Raw genomic sequence first — 26345 nt, 5'->3', positions numbered from 1 at the left:
TTTTATACTACTAGGTAGGTATCCCAACCCAATAAATGCTTAAATAAATAAAACCAAAGGCTTCTGCTTTCTAATTTGATCTGCCACTATTCTGGACATTTAAACAGTATACTGCGAACATATCAGAACAGCAAATTAAGCACCCGGTAAGAACAGACTGAAAAGTCTTTAATGAGAGAGGACAGGTCCATAGTGGGCAATATGAGCTGGACAAATTGCCCACACTGAGCTGTGGGACAGAGTGTGTGGTGTGCCCAGTGAGTTGAACATCAGGTCAAGGAAATTTCATGACTAAGGGGTGAGGCAAGGTTTGTGTAACACTTCAGTCCTACTTTCAACCCCCTGAAAAAGGTAGCAAGAAGGGATCCTCTCAAAATCCCTGCTGGGGAGGATGTCGTTAATGCCATCTGGGTGTCAGTCTTGCTTGAAACTGCAGCGACTGATGTGCCAACTTTAACATCACGGGTATTTTCTTTGTGGAAGACACAGGACTGCCCATGCAACGATCTGTTCCCAGGGTCACACTCTCGAGTCACTCACTACCTAAAGAACCTCCTTCAGCTGGGGTTAAAAGCAGTGAGCCCTGAAGGGCAGTAGCAGTGGAAGAGAGATTAGCCTCTCCTGAACAATTTTACTTCAAAGCAGATGTTGGTGGTAGGATTAGCATTTAGGCCAGGCTTCTCCTGATTTATTGTCGCTCCTCGCTTTCCTCTTACCCATTTGCTAACCCGCACCTTGGAACCACCGCTCCCGGCTCAGCCTCCGGCCCCGCGGCGCCCCCAGCGCACCGGCCCCAGGTTGCCCCCGGCCCCCGCTACCCCGGCGCCGCTCCGACGGGCACCGCAGCCCGGCGCTCCCCTCCGCCTCCCGGTGCGGCGGGGACAGCAGCGCCCTTCCGCCCGGCGGTACGGGGGGAAGCGCAGCACGGCGGCGGCGGCGGTGCCCCACCCGCAGGAGGAGCCGGAGCGGCAGCCGGGGCCGCCAGCGCGGGCGCTGCCAGGTGCGAGGGGCCGCACCGAACCCCGCCGTGCTGCCGGCGGCCCCGGCGCTCCCGAGCCCCGGCACTGGCTGCGGGCTCGTGGACTCAGCTGCGGCCGGGCGAGCGCGGTTCAATCACAGGCTACCCGGAGGAGCCGGCCGGGCCACTTTCCCTGCTCACGTTTGTGGGGTGGCCGCCCGGGCTGCAGCAGGAGCGCCTGCGGGCTGCCCCTGCGGCGGGGCCGGCTCCCCAGCTGCGCTGCGTGCAGCGAATAAAGCCGCGCCGCGTAGGAAGAGATTAGCTCGGGGTTTACTCTTCACCCCCGTAGAGATCAGACGAGGACAGAGCCTACCCGCCTCCCTAAAAATGGGATTCCCGGAACGCCCTAATGAAAAGCCGGGCCACGATCAGCTCGGGGGAACTGGGGGGAACGCGGCCGGCCCCCGCGGGGTATCATTTAGGGAGCAAAAATATGGACGGGGGGAGAGAGAGAAAAGAAAAAGCGCCATTAGTTCCGCCGGCTGCTACGGCCGCCCCGCGGCTGGTGCTGGCGGAGGGAAGGGGGGAGCGCCGGGCCGCGCCCCCTCACCTGCCCCCGCCGCCCCCGCCCGCCGCGCCGCGGCTGCCGCTTGTTTGCACTCGGCTTATCCGGAGCGGAAATTCCTTTCCGTTTTTGTGAATGACAAACTCATTAACGATTCATCAACACAACCTGTTCCAGCCGGCCCGTCGCCGCGGCAACAGCCCCTTCCGCGCGCCCCCATTGGCTGCGGCGGAGAATGTATCCATTGAGCGGAGCCGCGCCGCTGCCCATTGAGAGCCGCCGGGCTGCGCGGGCCGCGGGCCGCTGCGGGCGGCGAGGGCAGCGCGGCACGGCGCAGGAGGGGAGCGCAAGGCAAGGGGCGCCGCCGCCGCCGCCGCCGCGCTTCCATGCTGAGCCGGGGAGCCCCGCTCGGCGGCACGTTAATTGGATTTCATTCACTCGCGGCGGAGGAAAAGCCCAAGGGCTCGGGCTGCAGCGGCGATTAGGCAGGTTCATTCAGGGATTCATTGACAGAAAAAAGAGGAGACAGGGCAGGCTGGCTGCGCGCACGCAGGCACACACACGCGCGCTCACACTCACACACACGCCGGGGCCGGGGCTGCTTCTCCCTCCCCGTGATTCCACCGCCGCCCGGCGCGGGGGAAGCGACGCGGGGGGGCCTGCGTGATTCATTTTCCTGGGGCGGAGGGAGATAAGTTGTGCGGAGTTAGAGGGGTGCAGCCCGCCCGCCGAGCCAGCCGCATGCCTCTGTGAGACAGAGGGGCGCTTCCAGAGCACGCTCCGCTCCCCCCGTCCTTCCTCATGCTAGATACGTTCAGACCCGTCCCTTTCGCGTCGGAAATGGCGATTAGTAAATCCGTGGCGTGGCTGAACGAGCAGCTGGAGATGGGCAACGACCGGCTACTGCTGATGGACTGTCGACCGCAGGAGTTGTACGAGTCGTCCCACATCGAGTCGGCCATCAATGTGGCCATCCCCGGCATCATGCTGCGGCGGCTGCAGAAGGGCAACCTGCCCCTGCGGTCCCTCGTCGCCAGCAGCGAGGAGGACAGGGAGCGCTTCGCCCGCCGGTGCGGCACCGACACCGTAGTGCTGTACGACGAGCACAGCCGCGACTGGAACGAGAACACTGGCGGCGAATCCGTGCTGGGGCTGCTCCTGAAGCGCCTCAAAGATGAAGGCTGCAAGGCATTTTATCTGGAAGGTAAGAAGGGTCGTCTAGGGTTGGGGGAGAAATCTCTGCCCGGGTAAGAGGGAGGGGGGGATGCGGTCTGCAGCGTTCCCCGGGTAGTGGATTGATGCGCCAGGAGAGTACCTGGGTAGGGGGCTTTTCCTCCTACTCCACACCTCTCTCCCCTTCTCCCCCCCTTATCTTCGCATTGTTTAAAGAAGCCTTGATGTCTGAAATCGCTGTGGCAGCGTGGGGAGGACAGGGCTAACGGGATTCCGGCATGAGCCTGGGCAGAAGGAATTGCTGCCGAGACACCTCTCCAGCGGTCTCCGCAGGGCAAAGCGGTACAGAGCTTTAATCTTGAATGTGCTGAGCCCTGCACCTCAGCGGACGATTTTCTTAACCCTTCCTTTAAGTTAGTCTGTCTGCGTTGTGAGTGTAACATTTTTTTCTTTCGTCTTTTTTCCGGAGCTTGAGAGGGTGCAAAACAGATGCTTCTTTGCAGACAGGACTGTACTAGGGAAGTAAGTCGACATATCGTCTTATATCAGGTTGCATTTTCTCCTCTTTGCATTTCTCTCCAGGTGGTTTTAGCAAGTTCCAGGCCGAGTTCGCCTTGCACTGTGAAACTAACCTAGACAGTTCGTGTAGCAGCAGCTCTCCTCCTTTGCCAGTGCTGGGCTTGGGAGGCCTCCGAATCAGCTCCGATTCCTCATCCGACATTGAATCTGACATTGACAGAGACCCCAATAGTGCCACCGACTCCGATGGCAGCCCTCTTTCCAACAACCAGCCTTCTTTTCCGGTGGAGATTTTACCCTACCTCTACTTAGGCTGTGCCAAGGACTCCACTAATTTGGATGTTTTAGAAGAGTTCGGCATTAAATATATCTTGAATGTTACTCCTAACCTGCCTAATCTCTTCGAAAACGCCGGTGAATTCAAGTACAAACAGATCCCGATCTCTGACCACTGGAGCCAAAATCTGTCTCAGTTCTTTCCTGAGGCCATCTCCTTTATAGGTAAGACCCGATTACTTGCTAACATCTACATGTCAAGCGGCAGAATTCGTTATATTTTGCAGAATTCGTGAATTTCGGGCGAGAAGCGGTAGCAGCATTTATGGCCGTCTCTGGGGCATGCCTGTTCTCTGATTGTAAAGCCGGCTTAAGTTGAGGGGTTGTTGGGGACTGTTTGGGGGTGTTATTGAGAAGTCCTGGTGAATTGCAAGCGACCTTTGCAGGGTAGCACAGGCATACCTGAATTGTCTGGCTGTGGAATTCCTCCTTGAGTCATTTGTGTTGGAGCTGGGGACTGAGCCCCGTGCATGTTGGGGTATATTCTTAAACTGTTTCCTGGAGGGCGGGGGGGCAAATGAGCCTGGGGTTGATGGCTTATTTGACTGTTCTCTTTGTTGATGTTGGTTTTTGGGGTTGTTTGCTTTTGTTTTTTTTTTTTTTTCCTTGAAGTTACTGAAGAGTAGTATAAGAAAAAGGAGCTATCTGGGAATCTAACTTTAACTTTTCAATTATGAATAGCTTTGAAGTTATGAATAAGCGGTGTCCCTGGCAAATATATAGCCGGAGTTTAAATTAAAACTCGTGGTAATAATGATATACATCTCGGGCTCAGTGCCTCGGTCAGCCGGCCGTCAGACGGAAATCTGTACCCTCGGGCCCAAGGAGTTCTGGTTAAAATCTGCACTCTCCTTCGTTTTGGGGAGGACTCAAATTGCCCCATCGGGGTGTGCGGTGGGGTGGGCATTGCATTATCTGTTGGGAAGCTGTGCTGTAATCCGGTTGAATGATACCGGTAATAGTGGAGAATGTAGGTAATCTGAGCCTAGCAGGAAGAAATGTGGGCTAGAAGCCACAAAGAAACTAATCTCCAGGCATTGTAATGCATTTCCTATTACAAAGGAACCCATTTTCAACCAATGTTGACATCCTGTTCCTCCTAATGGGCTGTCCCCTGTGACTTCCCTCATTCTTTTAAAATGCCTGAATACCTCCATTGTTAGCTGCACAACAGTTGGAGAATAATTTAATAGACCTTTGCAGTCTGCTGGTCTGTATAAAGCCTTTCAGTGACATATTGCAGGATTTCCATGCTGGGGCAAGGGGACTGTGAGAATTTAAAGGCAAATCTCCAGGCAAAACCTTGTATTTTAAAACTGACTTTTAAAACAGCGTGTGCTGCTCCCTTTGTCTCATTCTTAGTTTTCTCAGCTCTTGGACTTGGGTAGTAGGGGGAATGGATTTTCTCTTGTCCTGGTTTTAAGCCGCTAAAGTTAACTCTTGAGTTGCACTGCTGGCCACTGGGATCAGAATTGTACTTTCTTCCTCCTTGATACTAATCTCATTTGTGTTAGGAGATCAGTTACCAACTCTCTGTCTTACGTGTCCTTCTCTGCCTCTTTGTACAGATGAAGCACGGGGGAAGAACTGCGGCGTCCTGGTGCATTGTTTAGCAGGGATCAGCCGCTCGGTCACAGTGACGGTGGCTTACCTCATGCAGAAGCTGAACTTGTCCATGAATGATGCCTATGATATTGTCAAGATGAAGAAGTCCAACATTTCACCCAACTTCAACTTCATGGGTCAGCTGCTGGACTTTGAGCGGACTCTGGGACTGAGCAGCCCCTGTGACAATCGAGTGCCGAACCAGCAGCTGTACTTCACCACCCCTTCCAACCAGAACGTCTTCCAGGTGGATTCCTTGCAGTCCACGTGAGCTCCCACCGCCTCCCTTCTCCTGTCCATTTCATGGGATCACTCCTCAATGGTTTCTCTTTGGCAGTGATAAAGAAATGCAGCTTTCTCTTTCTGGCCTCTGCTGTTAAAAAGCAGCTGCCAGTGCAGGCAACGAAAGGTTACACAGTGCGGAATCGGCTATTGCAAAGGGAGGGGATGTGGCAAGCTCTCTGGGCAGGACCGTGGTGACCAGGCAGCAGGTGGGCAGCGTGGTCGTCCCTGCTTGGGCAGTAGCCAGGGTCCGAGGACTTCCCGTGGGTAGGGTGAGGCTGGACAGGCTGGGCACGTGTTCTCTAGAGGCTGGAACTGTCCTTCTGCCCTCTGCTCTCAGATCTGTGACACACATCTTTGTCTTCAGTGAAGACTGGTTATTTTTGTTTGTTTGTTTGTTTTAATTTAGAGGAGCCAAAGAAAGATTTCAGCTTAGTGTATTTGGAGTACTTGTTTGCTAGGAGCTTGGTAGTATTCTACTTGATAAATGTAAATATTTAACCTTAAATTTATTTGCTTTTTTTTTTTCTTAATTCACATGTACTCAAGAAATCAATCCAAGGGACACCTGTGTTTTTGTTATTTTCATAAATTTTGCTTTGTTTGTTTGTTTATTTTGATTGCAAAGAGTATATTTGCAGCATGCTGAATTTTATTGAAGCAAGCTTTCCATGAGGGAGAAATGGCAATGGTGAGAAGTTTGCAGATCAGGTTTTGTGAGCAAGTAGAGTCTCTTCTTTCATATATCTTTCTTTTCCTTGTGGTGATTTTTTTCCACATTCTTTTGATGTAGGTTCCCTATGATATATATATATATACATATATATATATATTTATATTAAATTAATTTTTTGCCTTACCTTTTGTAAATAGATCATCTGGAGGAGATTTGTCTTTGGATGCGAAAGATTTCTGATCACTTTTTAAAACTTACAGATGTGCTAAACAGTGCATTACCTCTGTACAAATTCTTCAGGGAGCTTCACCTCAAATGCAATATTTTGCATCTTTTTTTGTATAAAACTGGAAGTATGTGCGAGCATTTGTACCTGTGTGTACGCACAGTGAACCTGCACATGGTTGCCAATAAGGGAGAGTAATCCACAGTGTAAAAGTTTTAAGATGGAATTTATTATAAGAATGTAAAACCTTAAATTATTAATAAATAAATAACTATTTTTGGCTATGGAGAAGCTGACTGGTTTATTCCTCGTTTCCTGTCTGTGTAGTTGTGGTTAATTGCACATACCCATATGGTTATGTTTAAAGGCAATAATTGCTCTCAATAGCTTTTGTACATCCCCCTAAGACAATAAAACCTTGATTTCCCCTTTGGTCCACTGGTGCCTAAATGAATAAACAGTGAATGTGCTAGATTCTCATCTTGCTTTGGTGAAGGGAATGCTTTTGAAAGCCTTTAGGTTAATTACAAAATATTCCAGCATCTCTTTGCTATACTAGGGATGCACCTGACTCTGGGCCATAATTTTTCTTCTCATTATTATTTTTTATTTTATTATTAAAAGTAAGGAGCTGCTGTTTTCTGGCTTTGTTTAGGAATTTTGGTCACTATTACAGATGCCAGGAGATAGGTTCATGCTCTGCTTAGCTGTCTGGCAGGATCTCATTTCACAGAGATTCATCAATAGTCTGCCTGTAAATGATTTTTCTGCTGCCATTCGGTCGGCCACCTTGCAACTTAATGAAGGATAGGAGAAAAAGTCTATATATACTCTTAGTCACCTCATTTCCTCTTTGGACCCTTCAAGCAGTTCAGTCTCTGCAGAAGGAAAAAGGGGGATTATAGCAATTGCAAAACTTCCTGCTGCAACTTATATTCATTAGCATCCTTCCTGATGATAACTGGCCCAAGGCAGGGTGGTGCCAAAATCTGTGTGCAGTACCACAGTGAGGGGCTGGGGCTGTCGGCTGAGGTACTGCAGAACTCCTGGCAGCCAAAGCACATTTGAAGTAATTTTAGAAACTGCAAGTGTGTGAAATGAAATGCAAACAAAACATGGGAAAAAAGTGAGTCAGTGTCTCATGCAGTGGCCTAGATTGAGTGCATAAACTGTGAAAGTAGAAGTGGGTTGCAGTTAAACTTGGCTTGTGCTAATCCAGTTTTGAACGGTTTCCGCTCTTGGCATTCCCTGTGCTGTTCTGTTCAAAGTGGAGATTTGCAAGCAGCTCTAGCAATTTCCTGTCCAGCTGCAGCTCAAGTGACTCCCTTGTTTGGTTTTTTTGGTTTTTTTTTTTTGTTGTTTTTTTTTTTTTTTTAATATGGTCTGTGGATAATTTTAGCCAGTTTCCTCTGTGGATTATTAATCTGCTTCCCTTGTAGAACCTACATAGTTGTGTCCCTACTGTTCTGCTGAAGTTAACAGATGGCCTCCCCGCCACTTCCTCTCGTTTCGCTATGGGTTTGTTGTCAGGCCACTTCTGAAATTAATAGTGTTTTCTGGCCGGCTGCCACAGGCCATTACCACAAAGGGGAAGTAACACATCTGAATAGCAGGAAGCCGGGCAGGGTCACAGCGTGAACTGAACCTGTTGAGTGCAATCAGACCTCTCCCGTTTGGCAAGTGTAAGGCTCCTCTTCCCTCCCCCTTGTTACAGCCTTGCACAGGGAAAGGGCTGACACCAAATGCCTCAGCTGTTTGCACCGGGTGAATACTTCCGGCTGAAGGAGCTGTGAATGTTAGTTGTGACTAGGTGCCCCTTAAGGTGAGGAGGTAAAGATCACTATGTGGCTGTGTAGCCCAGGGGAGAAGAGCTTTGGCTTTTTTTGCAAACTGCTTTGAAAAGTTAATGCTCACAAGGGCTTCCTGCTTCCTTCCTGCTGCACCAAATGACTAACACCAAATGGGTACTTCTGCAATTCATCATTTTTTGTGACAAGCAAGCACAGAAGAGCTTTGCTCACAGACAGACACACACACAGCAGAGTCAGGCTGAAAACTTGTTCCAGATTTTTCCTTGAGCAACGCCTGAAGCAGGGCTGTTTCAGACCCTTGGCTGAACTTGAACCAGACTGCATGAAGCAACTTTGGTCACAGACAGCCCCAAATTACAAGTAGAGCCAACCCCAAACCTGGTTCAAGGTCTGATTTTGCTGGGAGTGTTCAGTCATAGGCTAGCTCCGAATTATAAGAGGTTTGGAGGAAAAGTGATGCGAGCTCTAACCCACAATGTTCACCCTCCCCACAGACATTCCCAAATAACTGTCCGAGCATGGTGCAGGGAATGGCTCATCCTACATCAGCACTTGCCAGCTTTTCTCAGCCTGGGTTCTGCTTACTTCTGAAGTGTGTGTCCTGGTTACTCCATCTGTCCCCTCTCCAGCACTCGTTTCAAAATAATTCACTTCCTCTGTCCCCTGCTTCATTTCAGTCCATGCTGGGATGGGGCAGAGGTCTCAGACTTCTGAGGGATTTGGCAGCTATTACAGTTCCTCAGCTGGTAAAGTAATTTGTGAAGGGGAGAATAAATCCTTTGTGCATGTAGGGACAGGCCTGGTGTCTATAGAAGGAAGGAGGAGAAATGTCTGCCCTTTGCAGCTAACAAAATCACAACCTGCCTCTTCATATTATAGCGTAGTAATGCGAGGTAAGGAAGTGCTTCCAAAGTTGTGGAGATTCTAGGAAGGAAAAATGCACTCTTAGGAGTGATCAGAGCTCTCTCACATGACCCATCTACCTTTAAATACAAAGGATGAAATTGTGTCCTGTGGCATCCTGTCCCGTTTGCTCTGGTAAGGTCAAGGTTTCCATTTATGTTTGTGTGCACATTTTACTTTTCATTTTCTGTGCAATAGCAATATGCAACTCATTGTGTTGGTTCTGCTTCTTGATTTCCTCTTTTCCATTCACACCCTTTCCAAACTGCTCCATACCTCCTTTCAAAATGTCTTAACTCTCTCAGTTTTTTGATGTAATAGCCATAATTTCCCCCATATTCTTTCTTGTTTTTTTTTTTTTTTTTTTTTTTGAATGCTGCTTTTCCTCCCATGCCATCTAATTTTCCACAGGTCTTTTTCTAAGCTCCAGAGTTCCAACTTTTCCTTTGTATTCTTACCCTCTCTCTTTTCTCTGTTATTCTCTTGCTGTTTTCCTCGTATTTCCTAAACAAACTCGTCTTTCTGCCAGCTTTAAACCTGCCTGCTCCTCTTTGTTTTCACAGTGAAAAAACAGAATGAGTCTTATGGGCTCAGTCATTTATAGTGAGCTACAGGAATGGTATATTTTAGAGGAAAAAGTAAGAAAACACTACTGCTGTCCTCTTGCCACTTCCTAGCAGATGCCATGGCTCTGCACCCTCTCTGTGTAGACTTGGCCCCACATGGCTTCCCTGGGTTCTCTCTGTAGTTGCTGCTAACAGAGAAGGCAGGCATGAGGAAGCAGTGTTTCCTTTGGGCCTATCCAATGTCAGAGGGCACTGATTCCCTATTTGAAGGGAGGGGAGTGGTGAGGAAAGTGGCGAGATGGAAAATGTGTCCAACAAAGGCAGCTCTGCTGTCAAAACTGAAGCCAGGTTTAACAATCGTGTCTGGATAACATTTCTTCAGCTTCTCTGAAAAGCTTATCCAAAAATTTTTCCCTGTTGAGAAGCATGATGACACTTTATTCAGAGCTCCAGGAAAAACAATTGTATGTGAACGTTTAAACAAAACTACAGCTTAAGCCCTCTCTCCACACTGCTATAAATCACTGAAAGCTTTGCCTGAGTGAAACTGGTGGAACAAATTGTTAAGCTCAATTCCATGCCCCCCTAGACCTGGGTATGCATGCTCAGCATTGCTCAGTTACCCCAAGAACACAAGTATGGGGCCACCCCCCTCCATTGTCCCCCTGGAAGCACATATGGGGTACTCTGGGACTTCAGTGAGATGCTGCATTCAAGAAAGGTCTCTGAGTTTGCTCCAAACACCTTGTAGCCAAAAGGAAATAAGGACTACCCATTGGTGTTTTCTCATGGTGTGTGATGACTTGGGTTATACAAACTCTGCCCTTTCCTGCCCCTGCAACAGCCAGAGATGGAGAGTGCAGCATCGTACGTCTCCTTTCTTCATTGCCAAATTTGAGAGATAAGCATGTGCTGTAACTTAGCAGATAGTACAGACAGAAGGCTGGTATGGGAGCTGCCCTCTTTTGAGCGATGTGCTTGTCTCTGTAAGGAAAGGAAAAAACAGTGCTAGATGCTTTCTGTTGTCTGTTATCGTAGGGATCTGCAAGCGCTGAGGGAATTTTGAAGTGCTCACAGCCATAGCTTTTCCTCATAAGGCAAAGATGAAGGATGTTGACTTACCACAAACACAAGGAGATGATTATCAGATGGAAAAGGGGGGTATGGAGTCTGCTTAAGAAATATTTCTTAATGACAGATGTTGCATTCAGGACTATATTTGAGAGATACAACAGAAAGTGCTCTCTTTCACAGCTGTGATCCCCAGGACGCAGGAAGCGTACGAAAATGCTGGCACTCTCCCATCCCTAAGCTATTTTATTACTGTAGATACCAGAACACAAAATGATGATACATGGGAGGTCTGTTTACCATAATGTAGAGACCATTGTGAACCACTTTGCTCATTTTGCCAGAGACACAAGAGTTCTGCAAAGTTCTCTCAAGACCTTCCATCTTCCCAAAAGGACAATGTCCTTGCTTAACTTCCAGACTTTTATTTTAATGAACTTTTCTGGGTATTATAGATGTCTGTTTTTTCTTTTTTTTTTTTTTTTCTTGCTGACCTCAACCCTGTAGGAGATATATTCCCATCTGCAAGTTAAGCCTTCTGAAAAACATTGCTGGCTAGCGGTTTAAGCAAGGCAAAAATTCTTTTATAGTTTGAAGGTGTTTTGCCTTTGCTGAGAAATGACATCTTACCAAAATCAGACTGAAAGCACTAGTATTCAGTATTTGTGAAAACATATTAGTTGTTCAGTAGGTACATTGGACACTCAAATGACAGGAGTCAGTTTAACAGTAGAGACTACCAGTTAGGCTTTGCCACAGACTGGTGTTCGTAACAGTCTTGAGCCCCTTGAAGACATTATCTGTCTCTGTTTGGAGACCATCAAGGTTGTAAGTGGGGTTTTAGATTCCTTTTTCCCCTGCATACAGTAATGTTATAGTATTCTGAGCTAGATAGAGAGCTAGAAAGTCAGGACGTCTCAACGTGGTGTGAGAGAGCTTTTTTTCTTATTTATAAAAGAAGAGAATTTTAGTGTCCTGGGGACCTACTCACATTAAAAAATGACCACTGAGACTTCAACTATTGCTTGATTGATTAGGATTTCCTGTGTTATCAATGGTCTAAATTGCATTTTCTGTGTCAATATTTCTACCAAATGAATTAGTTTGAGAGGTTTCTAGGCCAGCCTGGCTCTTTGTGAAGAAACGTAGTGCAGCACCTCTCATCTAGTCTGAAATTCAGCCTAGCACTGAGCTGATATTTTATTTAAGCATTAGGAATTGAGTAACACTTGGATTCTGTACAGGATGTTTTTGTTATAAATAAAGACTAAATGTGTCTGATTTCTTGAATACAAATCAGAAACAACAAATTAGGCTTTCACATACCTTTACAATCCTTCACTCAAGTTTTTTTGAGTCAGTGAAATTTTGTAGGCTACTGTATGTGAAGAAAATGGTTTTTATATTTGCAAATTACTCTCAGACGAGAGAGTAGAAAATACCCATTATTAATGTGGACCAATTCTTCTTGAAAGAAACTTCTCAGAGGTTTACAGCTTTGTAGACTTTGTTTGGACTTGAATATAAATGCCTCAGGCTAGTCTAAAAAGATGAAAAGAAATTAATATCCCTCTGAGTATGTCATCCTAAAAGACTTGGCCCTTTTTTTCTGAAGAAAATCCCTTGTTTTTTGTCTATGTAACAAAATCTGTTACTGTTTCCTTAAACATCCTCCGCTTTCTATGCCTGAAGGAAGGAACTCAAAATCTGGCAGGGTGTGTTGAGCTGTGCCTGGTGTTGCTCCCCTGAATAGCTCCTCTTGCCCAAGGTTTGAGCTGTTGGAAGATAGTGGTTTGAACATGCCAAGAAACTGCATCTTCATGAGCAACTTTCTTTATAAGTTAATGGTGATAAAATTTAGCTGGGCCTGCCCTGGGTGTTGAGTTACCAGGCCTGTCAAGCAGGGACAGCATAGCACACTCTGAGGAGGGACAGGATTTGTGATGCTGTGTCTGTGAGGTGGAGGATTGTGCAGTAAGTCTGCCCCAAAAGTGGTAGGATTGATTGGAGACCTATACTGTACTTCTGTACCTGATGACCGTACTGCAGTAGCAATCACATTGCCTCAAGCACCCCTGTACTTTGCAGTATAAATACTCTTTACATCCCTGTTTTCCCTGGACAAAATATTAATGGGGCCAGCCACTAAGAACAATTTTGGTGTTAGGCAGAGAAGAAAACACATCAGCCAGCAGAAAGCAGAGAACCTTGGTGATGTTGCTGGAAAGGCAAGAGATGAGAAAATGTAGTTGCTGGGGTTCATTTGTCAATTAAATTTTGTATGTGTTGAGGTGTCTCAAGTGGCAGCTAGGTCTATAAATTCTTCTGTAAGATTCAAAGTGCTTGACATTGCGACCTTAATAATATTCTTTTAATAGTGTTTTTGTTTTATGCCAGCAATAATATTTCATCTTCTCTGTTGAGTTTTAAATGAATTACATTCTTATGCCATTACACAAGAGTAGCAGAGATCACACTCAAGCAGTGAAGCAGTGTTTGTTATTACAGTATTAAGGTTTAAAAGACTCTGCTAATTATGGTGAAATAAAATTAACAGTTTTTTTGGTTTGTTTTCTTTTTTTTTTTTGTGTGTGTGTGTGTGTTTGTGTGTGTCTGTTTCAAAGTGTATGTTAGCTTCCTTTGGCAGGGATTTAATCAATCTGTATCTTTATACAGTGCCTTGGCTAATGTGATCTGGTTACAGCTATGGGATATTATTGTGATGTTAATAATAAACATAATTATTATCTGAGGTCAAAAGAAAATTTCCTTTTTCCCTGAGTCCTGCACAGCCAGGTACAGTGTGCAAGTTGACTTAAACAAAGTGCATGTTGCTGTATTCCATAATTACTGGTCTACATCCTTGGATTGCTGAATCTTACAGCAGAGTTCAGTGAGCTAATTCTAGTTAACAAAGTTACTCAAATGTTTAACCATTGGCCAAATTAGATGCTGGGTCATTCTTTTAGCTGTGAAAACACATTGCACACCACTGGCTGCATAATAATTGATAATATCCACTAATGATTGAAGAAGCTGGGGATTCTTGTACAGGGCAATTTCTCACATTACTAGAGATTTCTGAATTAACTTGAGGAGCTAAATGCTCTTTTGTTCTGGCTGCTCAGTATAAGGGAAAAAGAAGCAGGTTTTTTGGGAGATGCACAGCCCTCACAATGTAGTAAACTGGTTCCACAGAGGAGAATCAAACCGGGAACTGGGGCAATTGAGTCCTATATCGGAGCTACTTAAAAGACCACCCTACACTTTTGCTTTTGAGAGCATCACAGACAGGACTCATGGTTCATGTAGTTACTGCTCTATAAATGGAGTTCCTGAAATAAAGCTGGAATAATGCAGTGATGAATCAGGCCCAGGAGCTGTGCATGTGAGTGCCATTACTTTAGGGGAAAAAAGTAAAATAGACTTTCTAATGTATTCCTGTAAATGTGAGTTACTGTTAATCAAGAAACATAGAAATGAACCTGTATTTTATTCTAAAGTGAATGTCAGGTAATTCTGTTCCTTGCGCTGTCTACCTACAGTGAGGATGAAGATTGATTCATTCTCTGAAGAAGCTTCTAGTTTGTTTGGTGTCTTGTGTGTCCACCTAGAAGTCTCAGTTTTTGTCAGGCAAATCTTTAAACTGTTGATAATTGCAGATCTGGATAAAGACAATGGGTTTGTTTCTTTCAGGCTCAGTACCAGAGAATTTAATAAATGCACTTTCATACAGCAATGGTAGGAAGCAGATGTGGGTTATGGCCCAAGGCAAGGAGTGCATGACAAAGCTTGACCAGTACTAAAATACTTGGTCTATGCATGCAAAAACAAGAGTATGATGGGCAAGCTGTTGTTTGTACAGAAAAGAAAAAAAGCTCACCAGCCTAGAAGGGAAAGAGTCATGGTCATCACACTGAGATGGAGCAGACAGTCAGGGTGAAGTTCACAGTGTGAGGCTAGGCCAGACAATCAGATGACCAGCTGCCTCTGAAAAGATAGTCTATTCCCTTTCTCCTCTTTTGTTTTCATATGTATATTCTTGTTTCTTCCTTTGCTATAAGCACTTCTTTGCTATAAGCACTTTCTTGCTGCAAAGCTCTGTGAATTGCATCAGTATTTCTTCTGGTGATCTAGCCCTGATGCAGCAAACCACGAGGTCAGAAAAGCATCAGGCACAGTGCAATATTGGGAAGGGGAGGATGCAGTTAATGGCAATAATGGACAGAACTGAATCTTTTGGCATTAGCTTGAGCTGTGATTGGCTTAGCTATAAAATCCAACTGTGGCCCCAGTGTCTGAGCATAGAATTGGAAAGACAGACTGGAGAGTATCTGGGGAGTGTCTGGGCTAGGAAAGGGCTTCCTGGTGTCTGCTTCTGCTGGGTCTGTGGAAAAAATCTTTAAGAATTAAAAAAGAATAGTACCAGAGTGCACACCTGACTCACACATTTGATTTTTTTTCCTAAAGGAAACAAGCCAGCAAGTTCCCCAAATCAGCTTGCCAGCTGTCCAAAAGGGTAACATCCATGTGCCAATCTTCCTCACAGAAGATGGCCAGGTTTTTTTTCTGCAGCATAATTTTCCGTCTACTTTTTCTTCCCATTTTGAACAGAATTTTGTGAAAGGATCACAATGTTCCTATATATCTTATCCTAAAACCAAAAGCTGTCCTAATTGAAGCACTATTATGTGGTATTTTGATGGGCAGCTTTCAATAGTGGTCACAAAATTTCATTTTGCGGAGTTGAAACAGAAAAGAGTGTGGATGGAGGTATGTGAATTATGGGACAGATTTGCATTTTAGTCTGAGAAATTTAGTCTGACTAAAGACCAATGTTTTATATTTGTACAAATAGAGGTACAGGTACAGCTTCATGGTACAGCTACCCTGGTTAGTTTAATCTGTGAAGCATTTAAACATTTAACTAGTTTTGGTGCTCTGCTTGTGCAGCAGAGAATAGTTATTTCTAATCTGAAACTTGAAGAAATATATTCCAATGCCTCTTGTACCAAGGACACTGTTCCTGTGTTAAGTTTTTAAAAAAAGTCAGGCTTCACTTTGGTGCATTTTAGCATTGATGTTGTGCCATCTATCTGGGGTAATTCACATGGCCATAATTAACATAAAAATGCACTTGTTTTCACTTTTCAGAAAGTACAAGAATGCTTCAAAAAATAAAAAAAAAACCAAAACTTTGTGCCACGACTAGTCGGTACCACGAATTTATTTTGTTCTGATCTAATTAAAGGAAAATACATGCAAAACCTACACATCATGAAAGAAAGCTAATATTGATGAGCCTGTGTCTTATAGCTCATGTATAGAAAAAGTTTATATTTTCATGAAGGTAATGGCAACCTGGTGTTTCTAAGACCCCTGGGAAATGTCAATAAAATGGGCATTAAATAACACTGGCTATTGCCTTTTTCCTGGAGAAGCTGGAAACTCTCCTTCTGCCCACAGCCCAGGGGAGAGTTCTAGGATGCTACTTCCTTTGGAAGAAAATGTGGGGCTGGAGCTATCTTTCCCCATGCATTGAAGTGTCCCACCTCAGAGCTGAGGATTATTTCTGCTACCACTGGTCTTCTGCAAAACAATTTTTTCCCCATGACAGCAGCTGTACCAGCTACTCTGGTAGCCTTCAGGTTTGAAGCAGTCCCACAAGAGAATTCTTCTGATAGCTCTGCTTAGAAGGAAAAAGCTGTGTTCCCTTTACTATGCTTGGCTTAATCCAGCTGGCAATTGCAACACCATTAAATACATCTTGTCCTGAGAATTGACCTATGAGGCAATTCCACTGCTGTGGTAATTGCCATCACATTTTCAAAGATGCCCCTTGCCTGTGTCAGCTGAAGTATTTCCATCCATTTCTCAAAAGTTAGGCAGATAGCAGTGGTGCTGTCACAGAGCCCAGTAGAACCTGGCATGAGAAATAGCTGGCTTCAACATTTCTGCTCTTCCCCTCCCATATACGGACTTAAAATCCACTGGCAGCAGCAGGGAAAAGCCTCCTCACAGCCCCAGGGGAGAACAAAGTGCTGCCCATCCTGTTGGAGCTATCAGCTTTGATACTGGTGAGGGGACCAGCAGTGTATTTGTTACCCTTGACAGCAGGGAGTGGATTTAATTTTGGAATAACTCCATGCCGTGGAATGAGGGCTGTCGTGCTCTGTGATGAATTTCCAGACAAAATCTATGATTTTATTTTGAACGTCTGAAGATTTTAAGTTGTTGGGTTCTAATCCCTTGAAAAACTGGAGTCTCTCCCTGACCTATGTTATATGCAATTATCAGAGACACAAAATCCACCCTTGTGCCACATCCAGGGCACTTCATGGACACCAACCTCTTCTGGAGCATGTTTCCTCCTCATATATGTGAGTTTGTGCTTGTTTATCTGTCCTATTGCCCAGCAAGTTCCATTTGTACCCAGGGCTCTTAAGTCAAGAGCAGAAGCCTTCCAATTTCTAATGATTTTTTGCATGGGGGCTTTTAGGGGAGAGAGAGAAGGTGTATAAGAAATATTCAGTTTAATAATAAGAAACTTATTCAATTTAGTAAATCAAACAGATTCAGGAAACAGGGTGGGCCAAATGCAATGTGACATAAAATAAAAAAAGGTATTTTACTTTGTCTTACTGAATAAAGAGACTAGAAATAAATTCCAAAATGAAAGTCAATAAATCCTTTATTTGCTATGTTTTCACCTTTTGAAAGAACTGCTCTAGCCTTCCCTTCATGTTGTTCATTCAGCTAGTTTTCAGAGCAAAAGCAGTCAATTCTGCATTATCTCAGTAGGACAGTTTTAATTTTAACACTATCTGCCTGATCTCTCTTTGTCCAGTTAACATTTCCTTGACCTAGAGTTCAACCCCTTTCACAAAGTAACCTCAGGCTTTGATGGCAGTAATTCTACCTTCAGCGGGTTTTGAATACACAACCTCCAGGCCCAAAGGAGAAGATTAGCAGACTTTACCCTAATTACTTGTTATTGTGTAGTTGTTAAAAAAGATTTTGGCTCCAGAAAATGAGGCTGTAGCCAGACAGAAGTTAGCCTGGGGTTCAAAAGTCTAGCAATCTTTGGCTCCACAGGCCTATAAAAGCAGAGTGTTGACTGAATGCAAGCAGCCTGCATGGCAGAGGCCCCTCAGAGCGGGTGACAGCAGCCATTCGTCACGGGAGGCAGTGGGCGGCCAAGGAGCCTCTCCAGGGCTTCCTCCCCGGCCTCTGTGGATAGCTCCATTTGATCCTTCTGCTGCTGGGAATGCCAGGCTCTGCGATGGCTGCAGGGAGAAGACCTTCAGTGTACACTCTATTTTTGGGTCTTTTTGAAAAGATGAGCTGTGTTTGATGCATAAGCAGAAGAAAGTACCCCCGGTGCTGCAGCTGGGTGCCTGCCACTTCCTGCTCTGCTGCTTCTCTGGGTACTGGCTTTAGGTCAATGTAATGAGCACCTATCAACAATTAATGATGGCTGTGGCATGGCAGGGGGCAAGGAGCCTGAGTGCCTTTAGTGAAGTGAGTAGCAGTCAGTCAACTCCTCACATTCGAGCATTAAATATCGTGTGAGGTCAAAAGGTTTTGCCAGGAATGCAAAGTTTGGAATATTTTTAATTAAACTACATCCTTTGAAATTCTTTCAAGTCAATCTTCAAACAATTCGGGTCTTAAATTAACACCCTTTAAAATTCACTTCTGGTAAGTGCCTTCATGCAAGCTCTACTGGGTATCACAGAAAACAGTTAACACAATTTTGAGTCATTAAAACCCTCAATTTATTATTGTGCTTATTCATGGTAGGATATATTAATATTCCTTTTCCCTGAATAGCCAAATTCCTCATCCTATGTAAAGGTGTGTTTGTGTCTGAACGGGTTTACTATCTGAATTTACCAGTGTCTTAAATATATGGGTTATGAGGAGAGTTTGGAATATGAGTGTTTTGATTAACCTAAAACATGCCTTCATCTTTGTTTGTATTCTATAATCTATTTTTATGAAATGCCTATCTCTTAGAGAGTTACTGATTGGGGGATATTTTCATCATCCTATAAATAGAAGTTGCAGTTGACATACAAATAACTGTATTCCGTCACTGTAGTTTAAGGCCCTTTTGGAAAGTTTTACTTGCATGTAAAGATACAACAGCTGGCTAAATCTCACAACAGACTACATAAACCAGCAAAATCATACTTGAACCAAACACTTAAAAGACATTAAATGACATTAGATGGTTGTGGCAGATTTGGTTTTTGTCCTGGCTGTCATTTCCAGGTCTGTACACTTTCACTGTTATTTCTGTGACTGGCACATATGGGATTCAAAAGCCTCTCTGCTAACAAAGATCTTTGATCCCTGGATTAACTCTTCTGACACTCTCCTTAAGCAACTAGGAAAATAAAATTGTTACCTCATTATCTATTTTGAGAGAATATTTTAACTGGCCTCTGAGGAAAAAGGCTGGAGGGGCCACACTAGTCTCCTGGGTGAGAGCTGATGGTGAGGGGTGGCACCTATCAGTGTGAATAGTTCAAATTCCAGCTGTAAGCCTGGAAGCAAAGTCCTTCTGTTGAGAGCTCCAGGTTTCTCAAGGGCCCCGTGACTGTGCTACCAGAGCAGCTGCCCCAAGGCTGATCTCTGACCCAGACCAGGTGGTGCAAGACAGCTCCTGTCCACATGGCTCAGAAGAAACTGCTCTCTTTAGGTCTGAATGGCCAGATTTGGGGTAGTATTTGGCCCAGGTCTTTGCTGGCTCCATATTACTATGCAAGCTAATTATTAAACAGTTGTGATTTACTAATTCAAAGCATGTATTGACTGCCTGTCCTTCCCAGGACAGTATGTAGGGAATTTGAGGACACAAGGTCTATTGGAGTAAGATCAGACAACTGTCATGGACTGAGGGAGTTAAACTTGCTGCAGGGCAAGTCCATTTTGTCTGTCTGGAGTGGAGCCTGGAGCAAGCTATTCTGTTAACTCGGTCCAGACTTCCTCTCCAAGAAACTAGTCATTTTGCTTCAGAAGGGAGCCTGGGAGTAGGCATATATGCAGCACGAATGATTAGTGGATTAAATGCTGGCAGCAAATAGGGAGCTGAAGTATGTGACTCTTGGGACATCTGTTGATCTTTGACAGGAGTCTGTTTCAACTATGGCAAGGGTATAATTTATGCTTGAAAGTAACCCACATTCAGTGCTTGATGCAGCCAGCATTTCCTTATCTGAACTCAGATACTCAGTTTTCAGCAGTGGAGCTACTCAGCGAGGGCCTTTATTGGAAGCTTAGCTGCACGTCCTTTTCATTTTGAGTATGGTTACTCCACAGGTGCACCTACATCTGTTGTCAAATTTGGCCTAATCTGGAATGAAGATAGTAATGAAAGTATACCTAGGCTGTGCTTTGAAAGTCTGCATTTTTGCTGCTGTACTTTGAGCTGGTTCAGTTCTGAATATGTCCCACATCCTGTTTCATGGAAAGCAGAACAAGGAAACCCAACTTCCTATGGAGTTTCATCTGACCTTCTCATGATAATCACAGTTTCTGTCAAAAGTCTGTAAGACTTCCCCAATTCCCTCATGTCTGCTACACATCCTCACATTAATCAATTTCCTCCATCTCCCTATTTTTTCTTCACCACATTTCAGGCCCCTGTCCCTTAACTATGGGCTGAGGTAGCACAGTGCTGCAGGGGCTGTGACCCACCTGCATGCTGATCAGAAAGCAGATACATGCAAGGTGATTGTCCAGCCAGGAGGTCTTGGGGCTCTCATATTGAAACTTTTCTCTGGATCTCCTTTCTCCAATTTGTATTAGTTGCTTTCCTCTACCCACCTGTTGTCTTTCACGAGACTTGTAGGAACTCATATTTCATTGGAAATTCTCCCTTTTTGCCCAATGTGATTGTAAGCAGTTGTCAGATTTAAAAGCTACTAGTGTAGGAGGCAAATAACAAGCAAACTGAAATATAAATGGAAAGACAAGATGACAGAGAAGCTCAGGTTCCTCAGGAAATTAGGCTATAAAGAAGATGATGGTGAAATTGCCTTGGATCTCTACTGGCAGCTGGCAGATAACACAAGTGTCAAGAATGGCAAAGATGGTCTCTATCAGTTTTTCTCAAAAGTGTAGTGTGACCAGGGTGAAGTGGAAATTCCTCTAAGTGTGATTTCTTTATGCCTTCTTATGAGGTTTGTGTATTCACAATGAATGTCACCACAGTGTGCAGGAGAAACCAATACTGTGACATCCCCAGTACCAATGGCTCCAGTTCAAACAGTTAAGCCAAGAAGCTTTTTGTGTAGCCAAAAGTTATTTACTACTTTAGCTCCACTTATACCTTCAATACTTAGTTAACTGATGTTAACTGAGTTAACTGATGATTCATAGATATCTCATTTGAGAAAATGGCCTCAGAAGCCTCATCTAAGACCAGCAGTAGCTGTTCTACAATCGAAATTCCCTGTGAGATTCTCATATTCATAAAATTACTCTGGTAGCATAAAGGCTCTCAGGAAACAGTGTTGGCTGCTTTCTTCTAAAAGTCTAGAGATATAGGAATCCAGCTTTTATGTAATGGTTTACATTTCCTCTCTAGAAGATCTGGAGCCTTTAAAATTAGAGATTTTAAATCCCACTCACAAGAAGATCCTTCAGTTCTGTCAATGATGCCACTGTTCGGCAAGGGACCAGGACTGCAATGACTTCATGATGGCCACTTTGCAAAGCTCTCCTATAAGGGACAGGCTGACTACTAGGGCCATAGAGCCATTCCTTCCCTTTCTCACCAGTCTTTACTTCTTGATTCATAGTTAGTAGAGATGGAGAAGAGTCTTCTCAGGTCTAGCTTAATAGGTAACTTGCTTACCCATGAAATACCACTTTGCAGGAGAGATATGGCTCTAATCCTCTTCAGGTAAATAAAAAGAAAAATACAAAAGACACTAGATCCCCTAGACAGTAAATAAAAAGATAGTTTCCTTCTTCATGTAAGGAAGAAGTACATATTCACCCTGTCCACAGGCGAGAATCTGGATCAAGTACATATTCACCCTGTCCACAGGCAAGAATCTGGATCTCAAGGATATTGCAAGAATTTTCCCTGCAGATATTTCACAATCACAGCTCAATGAAGAAGTGATTGCAAATACAACAATAATTTTATTGTTTCCTAATAATTAACTTTAAATGTCTGGCTCAGTAAGTGGGTTGTTTAGATTCCCTGTTAGAGGTGTGTAACTCTAGCAGCTGGTCCTGGACATTCAGACATCTTACAGACTCATGTCCCTAAAAAGAGCTTGAGAGTAACTTTATCCTGTATTTCTAATGGGTGCTTAAGCCCGAGGACTTAAGCCAAAGCTTGAGAGGTGACAGAGAGTATCTCAGTGGAAATACTTATTGGTGATTTCTACAGGGCAAGTAAGCAAAGCAGGTAACTCAAAAATATATTCAGACCATTCACTCTATAAATCAATGCAGCCCAAATCAATCAGAGAGGAACATGACGTCTATAAACAACAGCTCCCTGCCACAGACAAGTTAAATTGTTGATAAAGATCTGAAACACATAGTGCCTCAGAGGTTTCCTTCTTTAAACTCTTTTGTGTATTTTCCTGGGTCCTTTGTTATATGGCCCCTGTTACAACAGAAACAGAACACCTTATTATGTACAACAGAACAAGCCTTTATTCAGAAAGCCAAAATTAACAGGCTTCAGTGCCAAGAGTCCTTCTCTACATCTTTTCTATGTTGTAGGAAGTATTGATGGCTTTTTGTTTGTCATTTCAGCTGCACAGGCGAGAGATATATGTGGCTTCATGGTGTACTTTCTATTCCAGGCATGAATCTCATGGCATTTACATACAGGAACCCCTGGTAGCCTCAGCTGACATTTTCTAGGATGAAAATGAAGGTTTATTCAATGGCTGAAATGATATTCCAGGACTTGGGAGATCTTGCTTGTGATCTCTTCACAGTATTTCTGTACTTTTTTTTTTTTTTTGAAGTAACCCATATCATCTCTGAGTAAAACAAAGGTAACAGTACTTCACACGACACCATGAATGGCACATGACATAAAAGTCAGCATAAGAGAAGACTGCTAATGAATGTAAACTGTACAAAAATCACTGCTGGTATCTGAATCCTTCCAACAACCTGTGAGATCTTTTGCTTTTACAGGTGAACCACACAGAATGCCAGCAAAACTATAGATTTGAAATATTGGTGATACCAAGAAGAGTTTATTGAAAAAACACCATTATCACTACAGTTTCTACATTTGTAAATCTTTTTTAATATTCACAGAAAATAATTGTAGGTTTATCTGTTAGCAGGAATAAATTGAGAGTATGTATTATCCAGTTTCTCTCCTTTGAAAATACTTGTGCATTAGTCCATGTAATGCACTATGTTTATGAAGGTAAATATGAAAAAAGAATTTGTTCCATCTGTTCAACACAGTTCATTCTGTATGGTGCTGCAGCAAATGAAAAGATTGCAGCAAACATTCATCTATCCCACCTCTGGCTCATAGTCTGATTGCTAATCTGTTCTTGAACTTCTATAACCAGTCATCAGCCTCAAAGGCTGGTGGCAAGACTACAGCTGGGCCCATGAATGACTCAGATTCACCTAACTACTCATCAAAATCACTCCAAATATTAAGTGACAGGAAGAGCAAAATCAATGTATGTGAAACTTTAGCAAGGAAGTGCAAACTCTGTTTCCTCAAGTGGCTACATTATATTCTCTTCTTTGTAGACTCTTGAAGATCCGCTGCAAAAGTATGACTCCATACTTATAGGAAGGAAGCTGTTCCAGGTCCTAGCATTCTCATGGTTACAAAATTTTCCTAATTTCTAGGCAATGTTCACCCATGGCTGGTTTATACTTGATCTTAATTATCCCAACATTGTCTAGCTCTAATACTTTCCTCTCCTTCCTCTGTTTAACACCTGAGGTTCAGCAAACCTCAGTTCTTGTTTTGTTAGAAAAGTTAAGTGTTTTCAATTGCTTGTCATTACTTTGTTCACTATTTCTTTTAGTTTGCATTCAACTTTCTTGAACACAAGCAGTCAGAACTATATACAGAGGAGGTTCCACAAGTACAAAGACATCAATGGTTTCTTATCGCTCTTGGAAGAAAAGATTTATGGGGATTGCCTTCTTCATAGTTCGATCACATTTATGGATCATAATCAGCCTGTGAGCAACTGATGCTCAGAGTTATTTCTCTGTCTCATTTATTTTCAAGTAGTTTGTTTAAGAAAAAAACTCTCACTAGTAATTGAAATGCTTTGCAATAATAATATTGCATTTTATGCCATTTCGAATACTCTTGCCCTCAAATTTGTCCAGCTCATCCTCTACAATAGCCTGTTCCCTCACTGTAATGACAAATACATTCAAATAAGTATTGACACTAGCTTTCAATAGCTCATTTCTATTTCTGTGACAAATTGTCTGATGACAGTATTGAAGAAGATAGGCCCTTTAGAAGGGCTTGACTGATCTTTTAGAAACTCCTTTGTTAGCTGTCCTCTAGCCAGAAGTTCCCTTTTCAGCACTACCCATTATCTACTTGTTGAATTAATGGTTCCCCCGTGACCCACCTCTAATAATTTACTCACCTTTTATTCGTCCTGAAAGACAGTTATCAAGATATCTGAGTAGATTGGCATGGTAAACATGCTGTGCCTTACTTACTATTGCTGATTCAATGAAAAACAGGAGAAGTGTTGGTATTTGGTTCTAAACAAAGGTGGATTTTCCAGATGTTGGAATCCGTTTATCTCCCTGTGCAGGGCAGCAGTACAAAAAAATGAGACAATCTTTCCCTGCACTGGCTTCCACACATCTACTCTATTTGGGTGACTTTATTTCATGATCTATGTAAATGTCACCTTTAAAGGGAAGTACTGTCTTCAAGTATAATAATTAAACACTGTTCTAAAGATCTCAGAATACGATACCATGTTTGCTTTCTGCTCTGATCCAGTGTGTCTCAGTGACACTTATTTTAGGTACTTATCATTAAGAATTTAAGGGGTGTTATTTTCATGAGCCCTGATGGAATTGTATAAAAAAGATATTTTTCTAGATATTGGTGCTCACATTAGCACTCATAATGCATTCCATTGCATTGCCCAATGGGGTTATGAATTACAGGAAACAAATCTCCAGTTTCTGGATGGCTTCAACAAAATAGATCCCATCCCAGAAGAACTTCACACATAACTAAATAAAGATCTTCTAATTGATCTTTAGGCACTACTTTAGTATCCACTGAAGTGTATATAAAGGTCCCCATCTATTTTGGTGAGTGTTGGATCATGCCCCAAGTAAGAAAGGAGATTAGATCAGAAATATTCATAGAATTGAATAACAACTAAAACTAATTTTAAAATACTATTAGAAATGCTCATGCTAAAAACCACTGTGTGTCCCACCTCACTTTAGTGGTACTGTGTTTTGTCAAAATTATCTCATAATCTGGAGAGAAATTGGTTTAACTAAAGAAACGACTATGAAGCTTCTAGTTTCCTTGTTTAGTAATTGCAATTTAGTAATTGAGAATCAAATGAGCAAAAATTCAACAAAGCAGATTATCTATTGGCTGAATGTTGTGTCTAAGTAAGGATGATGATTCTTTCTTCACCATCACACCAGGACCCTACAGTACAAATTAAGTTGCCAAATCTCTATGGCAGGAGTCTGCAATATGTTTAACTTCTGGGTTTTGTCACAAAGAGAGATTTGTACTACTCACTCACCAGAAAGTTAAACAATCTAATCAGAAGTTTGTAGAGCTGTCCAGTTTGCATAAGCCCACAGAAATTTAAAATAAACATTACGTATGTGGAAAGGAGCAGGAAGTAGAATATCCTTTAAAAGCCAGCTGTCTGTTTACTGCCCAACTTGTAATGAAGCTGTTTGTTTTAACTTGGATGTTACTTGTAGTTTCAGCTACTCAGTATTGTAGATACGTGACATAGTCATTAACATAAAGGTGATGCTTTATGTCTTCAGTGTTTCTCTTTAGACACATCTCTATTTGGGGCCATTCTCTCCATGAAATAATTGAGAAAAAATACCATAATAAGTCAGCTACTATAGAGTTTGGAAAAGCACGAAGAGCAATAATCAGTTGTTCTGAATAGGTGAACTGGCAAAGGCAAGTATGTGATAATCAATAGAAAGTGTAAATATTTGATTTCAGAGGAATCAAATTATGAAGACAAAAATAAAGTTTGTTTTATCTTGTTTATACTCCTTATAAATTATGAAAGTTATTTATCCCACATTGGAGATTTCACCTGGATTTAGCACTTACACAAAAGCATGAATTCCAATGAGGTCCCACATCAGATATCCTTGTTGGACATATTGCTTTGGTGTATTTACCCTCAGTGTGTAACTCCTGACTCAGAGAGCTTGTTTTACAACTTTGCTGAGAACATATTGGGAGTGCCTGGGTGTGGGATTAACCTTCTGTCAAGAAAATGACCAAACCAAAACTTATAGCAAGGAGTATTCAATACAGGTATCCTGTGTGAATGAATACCCTGTGTGGGCTGGAGGTTAGTTATGTCCTTGGCTTGTAATTTCCTAAGGTGATAGTGTTCAGTGTGTGCATTTGTTTATTTTTTATTT

The 26345-nt window shown here is 43.3% G+C and overlaps 1 protein-coding gene across 1 annotated transcript; it reads left to right on the top strand.

Moving 5' to 3' along the window:
* The first annotated feature begins 1823 nt into the window (after positions 1-1823).
* Positions 1824-6631, top strand: DUSP6 (dual specificity phosphatase 6). The gene is made up of 3 exons (XM_021528017.3): positions 1824-2727; positions 3279-3716; positions 5120-6631. The coding sequence occupies exons 1-3, from the start codon at positions 2325-2327 to the stop codon at positions 5425-5427; spliced, it is 1149 nt and encodes a 382-aa protein (XP_021383692.1). The 5' UTR covers positions 1824-2324; the 3' UTR covers positions 5428-6631.
* Positions 6632-26345: the final 19714 nt, after the last annotated feature.

This window comes from Lonchura striata, chromosome 5 (assembly GCF_046129695.1).
Source record: "Lonchura striata isolate bLonStr1 chromosome 5, bLonStr1.mat, whole genome shotgun sequence".
Classification (NCBI taxonomy): domain Eukaryota; kingdom Metazoa; phylum Chordata; class Aves; order Passeriformes; family Estrildidae; genus Lonchura; species Lonchura striata.
This window is presented reverse-complemented; position numbering and strand designations above follow the sequence as displayed.

Coding starts and splice junctions, on each gene's coding strand:
- DUSP6 (XM_021528017.3), top strand. CDS start 2,325: ATGCTAGATACGTTCAGACCCGTCCCTTTCGCGTCGGAAATGGCGATT. Junction 2,728..3,278: donor CAAGGCATTTTATCTGGAAG/GTAAGAAGGGTC, acceptor ATTTCTCTCCAG/GTGGTTTTAGCAAGTTCCAG. Junction 3,717..5,119: donor TGAGGCCATCTCCTTTATAG/GTAAGACCCGAT, acceptor CTCTTTGTACAG/ATGAAGCACGGGGGAAGAAC.